Below are 7,060 nucleotides of genomic sequence, written 5' to 3' on the forward strand. Positions count from 1 at the left end.
TTCAAACTATGGTTCTGGAGAAGACTCTTGAGGGTCCCTTGGACAGAAGATTAAATCAGTCAACCCTAAAGAAAATCAATCCTGAATATTCATTAGGACTGATACTGAAGCTGAAGCTCCAATACTTTGGCCACCTGGTGCAAAGAGCTGACTCACCAGGAAAGACTCTGATCCTGGAAAGATTGAGGGCAGGTGGAGAAGGGAGCAACAGAGGATTAGATGGTTGGATGGCATCACTCTCTCAATAAGCATGAGTCTAAGCAAACTCTGGGAGACAGTGAAGGACAGGGAAGCCTGGCATGTTGCAGTCCATGGGGCTGCAAAGAGGCAAACACAACTGAGCAACTGAACAATAATGACCTTGAATAACAAGGGGTTATGACCACCGACTCTCTGCATAGAAAAAAATTCGAATATAACTTTAGAGTCGGCCATCTGGTTCCACAGTTCCACATGTCCAGATTCAATCAAGCTCAGATCTGGTATGTTGTAGCATGATTTAGACTTTTAAAATTCATGTATAAATGGAGCAGGACAATGCAAACCTGCTTTGTTCAAGGGTCAACTTATTACTAAATATTAGTTAGTACCCCATTTTTACAGGTGAAGTGAACTTGCCCAAAGTTAAACAGCTACTAAGTAAGCAGTAAACCAAGATTTGAACCTGACAGTCTGGCTCCAGTGGCATTATGCATGGGATACATTTGAATTCACATATTCTATTCCAGGCCATTCTGTAAACTTACCTTCCTACTCTCTTTTTCGACTGCTTGCTCTCTTTCCTCCCCAAACATCCTATACTCTACATTTTAAGACATAGGACTGAATATGATATGCATCTGTTCACACCTCTATAATCCAACTGTAAAATTCTGGTCCTCTCTTTCCAACTCAAAGCAAAATCCATCTCCTCTGAATTTCTATACCCACTCCCTACAGAATTACTCACTTCTCTATGAACCCAAATCACTCATATTACATACTTAGGAACCTGTCTTACAAGGCTGGTTTGTGTCTTTGGAGTTCTCTTTTACATTCCTGTATTGCACAGTTGGTGTTGGAGAAGACTCTTGAGAGTCCCTTGGACTGCAACAAGATCCAACCAGTCCATTCTGAAGGAGATCAGCCCTGGGATTTCTTCAGAAGGAATGATGCTAAAGCTGAAACTCCAGTACTTTGGCCACCTCATGCGAAGAGTTGACTCATTGGAAAAGACTTTGATGCTGAGAGGGATTGGGGGCAGGAGAAGGGGACGACAGAGGATGAGATGGCTGCATGGCATCACCGACTCGATGGACATGACTTTGAGTGAACTCCAGGAGTTCGGTATGGACAGGGAGGCCTGGCGTGCTGCGATTCATGGGGTCGCAAAGAGTCGGACACAACTGAGAGACTGAACTGAACTGATTGCATAGTTGAAGAGGGCATGGCAACCCACTCCAGTATTCTTGCCTGGAGAATCCCCATAGACAGAGGAGCCTGGCAGACTAGAGCCCAAGGGGTCACAAAGAGTTGCACACAACTGAGCGACTAAGCACACTGCATAGTTACTAACACATAAAGTAGTTCAAAGATTACAGAATTGAACTTAATTCAATATAAATTTTACTAGCCAAGATGCTGAACTAATAATAAGGTTCCAGTTGCCTTGTCTTCAATGTTTGTAAAATACAGATATTAAAACCAAAGGATTCCCCTGAAAGTGTGAGATTACCAGCAATCCTCCAAATGGTTAGAAACACCTAAGTCTCAAAGCTGCATACTTCACAAAGTACTAGAAAGCAGACGTCTTAAGATGGCGCCGATATGAAGTTCCCTTTCACTACTTCCTTATTACCAGTCCAGAGAAGTCCATCTCTCGCTGCTCTTGCGACACCCCCAGCTCAATTAACAACCATATTCATACACAACAAATGCATCCGAAGTAATGGGAAAATGAGCAGAAACACAACTTGCCGTCTACCTATTAGTCAGCCATACTGCAAAAATAACTTTTACACATACTGTACGAATGCCTTTTTCTCCAAAGAGGAGTTTTCAAACTACTTCCCTTTGTTGCTTCTAGTGACTGTTTTTCAAACACAGAATTCAGCAAAGTCAAAGAGGTGGCAAGGTACTTTCAAGATGTGGAGTAGGTAGGGCCTGGGAACTTGCATTTTTTAACAAAGACCCTAAATGATTCTGATACAAATGAACCACAGATCACACTCCAAACAGTTCTGGATGTTCTTGGCAACTTGAAATTTCATACAACCATGAAAACTAAGCCTACAGTGGCAATTCATGCTATATCCACTAAAACTAGAAGCAAAAACTAGTATGACACAAAAAAGCTAACTTTTATACTGAGGTACTGAGCTGGGTATTTTTCACTTTTCTTACATTTAATCCTTACCACCATATGAAGTAAACATCATCACCGATTATATTAATACACATGAGAAAGTTAAACTTCCCCATGTCATATGGCTTCTAAGTGGTAGAAGACAGAATGTCTACCCAAAGCCTGTGCTCCTGCCCTCTTTGTGCCACCTCTCTGTTTGTAATGCATCCATTTGACATTATACAGAGTAAGACAAAGTCAGGTAAAAGGAGGGAAGGAACAAAAACTTCACCTTCTTCACCATTTTATCTACATCTAACACTGCTGCCTACTTACCTTCTCTAAGCCTATCTCAACTTCTAATGACAAATCACCTGGCCCTGGAAATGGCAGGCATTGAAGGTGGGAAGTTGAAGCTATCTGTCAGGGACAGGTGCTTGGATTACCTTATAGTCCTCAAGAGAAGGAAGTTCTCAATTAGCCAATGATATAACTGTAACCCCAGGGGAACAAAGCAACTGGAGAGGGAGCTGACTGAATAGGGACACCCCTCAAAAGATCCTGAGACCTTCAAACAGGGGACTTTCAGACTGGATTCCTAACAAAGATTAGGGCATCCAACTCACCTACAAGCTAACTGCCTGATCTAGATGGACCCTGGAATTTGAGTTACATGAGGTTTATTTAATAAGGTAGACCCTTGCCTCTACCAATAAGGATGTCTGCATTTCACTGAAGCTGAAAACTAGCAGTAATATCCTTCAATCAAAAAGGGAGTCTCTGATGTGCACCTGAAACTCTGTAAATCAACTATGTTTCAATTAAAAATAATAAAGGACTTCTCTGGTGGCCCAGGGGTAAAGATTTCACACGTCCCCTGCAAGGGACATGAGTTGGATCCCTGGTCAGGGGAGATTCCACATGCCATGTAGGGCGGCCAGAGGGAAAAAAAAGGAATAAGAAAGTTTTAAAGGAAGTCTCATGATTTATTCCTTTTCTTCCGGATTTAGTTTGTGCTAAGAGGACAGTATTTTGGGGGGCTCCAAAATCACTGCAGATGGTGACTGTAGCCGTGAAATTAAAAGACACTTACTCCTTGGAAGAAAAGTTATGACCAACCTAGATAGCATATTGAAAAGCAGAGACATTACTTTGCCAACAAAGGTCCACCTAGTCAAGGCTATGTTTTTCCCAGTGGTCATGTATGGATGTGAGAGTTGGACTGTGAAGAAAACTGAGCGCCAAAGAATTGATGCTTTTGAACTGTGGTGTTGAAGAAGACTCTCGAGAGTCCCATGGACTGCAAGGAGATCCAACCAGTCCATCCTAAAGGAGATGAGTCCTGGGTATTCACTGGAAGGACTGATGCTGAGGCTGAAACTCCAGTACTTTGGCCACCTCATGCAAAGAGTTGACTCATTGGAAAAGACCCTGATGCTGGGGGCAGGAGGAGAAGGGGACAACAGAGGATGAAATAGCTGGATCGCATTACCGACTCTATGGACATGAATTTGAGTGAACTCCGGGAGTTGGTGATGGTCAGGGAGGCCTGGCGGGCTGTGATTCATGGGGTCACAAAGAGTCAGACACGACTGAGTGACTGAACTGAAGAGGACAAAATCAGAAAATACTTGTCCCACTCTGCATAGAAGTTCACCAGAGTGAAACAGGAACACATTCCTGGGAAGGAAGCTGTCAGATACTCAGATGATGTAACTCAGTAACAAGCAGTATCCCTTTTTCACACCAAAGTGAGAGCACTCCATTGGAAGAAAAAGGTTTTATTTTTCTGTTTTTGTTGGAGGGGAGGTGGAGAGGGCTAATGAAAAGAGTCAATTTCACAGCATGAATACTCTATGAAATGACAGATCTGAGAGAAAGAAGCTTTGGGAAACGTGAAAAGTGGGCATATGAGGAGTCTGAGATGCTGGAAAATAGAGCCCTTCTAGAAAGATAAGAAAAGAGCACCTTCCTCCACACATTCCCGATACTTAATTTAACCCAGATCTCATCAGGTCGCTGCTTTTTAAGGGTCAAATAGTTGAGAGAGTATTCAGATGTTGTTATCAGACCATCAGATCACCACCTGCTTCCTCCATCTTAACTGCCTACCTAAGTAGCTCTCCTTTCTTTCCACCTGCCACATGATGCCGTCTCCAGAAGGCTGAAAGCAAACTGAATCAATTATGTTCACCAGATATCTCTAAGAGTTGCTTGGGAAACTAAGCACATGTCATTTTTGGTGTGCTACATATTTCCCCAGTACTATCTCACACACCATGAAGCTTCCTCCTTGATACAATGTAAAAGACATGGTTTTGGAGTACCACTCTTCAGAGTTCAAAAATCCACTCCACTGCTTGCTCTCCAAAATCTTCTGTGAGAGTTAAAGTAAGAACCAGGAGGTAAGTCACTCAGAGTAAGTAGGAGCTCAATCAGTAAGAGCTATTATTTGAGGGGGAGGGATTTTTTTCTTCAACAAAGTTTAGAAAAAAGCATTTTGCATGTTTGAAAGGTTTAAAACAGTACTCTTTAGTCAGAAAACAGTATCAATCATTTTTCAGGACAATACTCTCCCCTCAAAGTATCCACCATCTAAAATCTTTGATAAAATAAATGGTAGAAAAGATTCATCCCATTCCCTCCAATTCTGAATGAACCCTTGAAACCATTTCATTATCATTTTTATTTGGTTAGGAAGTACAGTACTAAGTTTCCTGAAATAACCAGCCATTCTGCCTAAAAATTCTAACAAGTTTCTCAAACAGGGTAAGACAACGGTAGATACTGGCAGTATTAAAACACAAGCTAGAAACCACATATTCCTCTTTTCAGGAGGTTCTACAAAGACAATCAGATGATAAATATTATCTCTTTCAGTTTCTACAATCTGAATTTCTCTTTATGAATGACTCCTGAGGAATTCAACAGCTCCATTCTGGACCTTTCCCAAAAAAGCTCCCAGGTCTAGAGAAAAACAATTTTTAGGTCCCTAAAATAACAATGAGACAAACCTTTAGGTCTTGTTCTTTTCTTAAAAAAAATGGTTTTATATCCTAAACACAAAATCAGTATATCAGAAATATACCAGACCCTCAAAGCCCATAGACCTTCCACAGGAATCTTTAACTTACTTCGCACTTCTTGCTACCCACTTAGTCTTAGGAAATGCTAACACACTCCCAGCCTCACGTCTCTTCAGGGACCCAACCAAACCTGCTATGCTAGTGCACTCAAGTTCCCCAAATCTGACACTGTTTTGTCAAAGAGAAATGCTTACCAACAAACATGTAATATACTAACACTAACCACGTCACTAAAGTGACAAACTACTCAGCCTCACTCCCAAGGGAGGGTAAGCAATAGCCAGCGGGCGGCCAGAACCCCAGGTTTATCATTAACACATCTGCCTAGGCACAAGGTTAGCGGCTGCACCTCCACGGAGCAGCACCAACTCTAGGCGGACCGAGGGATGAATGAGGCGGCCCGGGAGCGGCGGAGGGGACGCGGGGCTGGCCCGGGGAAGGCGGGGCCGCACCGCCCAGGTCCCGCCCCCAGCCCCGCCCACGGCCACCCCGGCACCGCGGTATCGCCGCAGTCCCCGCGCGGTAGCGGCGCGCGCCCCGGACCCCTTCCCGCCGCTGCCTTTCCCTCTTCGCGCAGCCCCCAGCACGTACCTGCTTTGCAAACCGGGGCGCTCGGGCTCCTCCTCTCCGGGGAGCTTCGGCTGTGCTCCGGGGACCTCCTCCGGTGCCGGACGCGGGCTGGGGGTGGGGCCGCGCTCACCTCTCCAGTCCACAGGTGGGTGGGCGACGAGCAGGGCGACGACACGGTACCCAGTAGCGGCGGCGGCGGCTGCGGCCGTGGGGGGCTTCCGCGGGCCCCGGGCGCGGCGGCGCGCGTGGGGCTAGTGCCTCGCGTGGACGTCGCGGACGCGCCCGTCTGCGTGGCCACCGTGGGGCTGGTGCGCGCGGCCGCACTCCCGCCGCCCCGCGTGGGGCTAGTGCTGCGCGAGGCGGTGCGCGGGGCCCCGCCGCTGCCGCCGCCGCCCGAGGGGCCTGAGGCGCCACCACAGCAGCCGCCGTTGTTGTTGCCGCCGCCGCCGCCGCCGTTGCTCCGCGTGGGGCTGCCATGTTGCTGCTGCTGCTTCAGCTGGAACGGAACCGTCGCCCTCATGGGCTGCAGGCGGCTCCCGGATCCCCCAGCCGTGGCGACCGCACTGCCCCCGAGGGAGCCGGCCGGCGTGGGGGACCCATTGCGCCTCACCCGCTGGGACATGGTCCCCCCTCCCCGGTGACTGGGCGAGACGTGGGGTGGTTTTGTTGTTAGAAGGCAGGGGGAGGATTCTCGAGGCTGGAGGGAAGGCCTCCGCGACGGGGTGACGAAGCCGGAGTCTGGGGTGCTGGGGGCGCCCGGGCCGCGGCCGGCAGCAACGAGGTGGTGCAGCCGTCGCCGCCGCTGCTCCTCCTCATCAACAATAGTGTCTCCTTCGCTGCCCCCGCCCCTCGCGAGCGCCCATTGGTGCAGCGTCAGCCGCGCTCGAGCCACTCCACCGCGCCCATTGGCTGCGAAGAGCTCGGGTCCCGGGCCCCGGGGCCTTAGAGAACCTGGGTTTGCGCGGAGACCGTCTGCTCTTTAAAGAGAAAGAGACCCGCCCCCCCCGGGGGGAGGGGGAGCGGAGGAGACAGGCTGTGTGTATGTGTAGTGTGTGCGCGCGCGCGCGTGTGAGTGTACACG

The 7,060-nt window shown here is 47.9% G+C and overlaps 1 protein-coding gene across 2 annotated transcripts in view; it reads right to left on the reverse strand.

The window, feature by feature from the left end:
• The window catches only part of FAM117B (family with sequence similarity 117 member B), a 77,088-nt gene extending 70,230 nt beyond the window's left edge, over positions 1-6,858 (reverse strand). Inside the window, exon 1 of one of the 2 annotated variants that reach the window (XM_018060750.1) lies at positions 6,001-6,858. In XM_018060750.1, the coding sequence (XP_017916239.1) occupies positions 6,001-6,601 (601 nt within the window). In that variant the 5' untranslated portion in view covers positions 6,602-6,858. The remainder of the gene's footprint in view (positions 1-6,000) is intronic. The other variant, XM_018060745.1, reaches the window with a different exon arrangement.

This window comes from Capra hircus, chromosome 2 (assembly GCF_001704415.2).
Source record: "Capra hircus breed San Clemente chromosome 2, ASM170441v1, whole genome shotgun sequence".
Lineage (NCBI taxonomy): Eukaryota > Metazoa > Chordata > Mammalia > Artiodactyla > Bovidae > Capra > Capra hircus.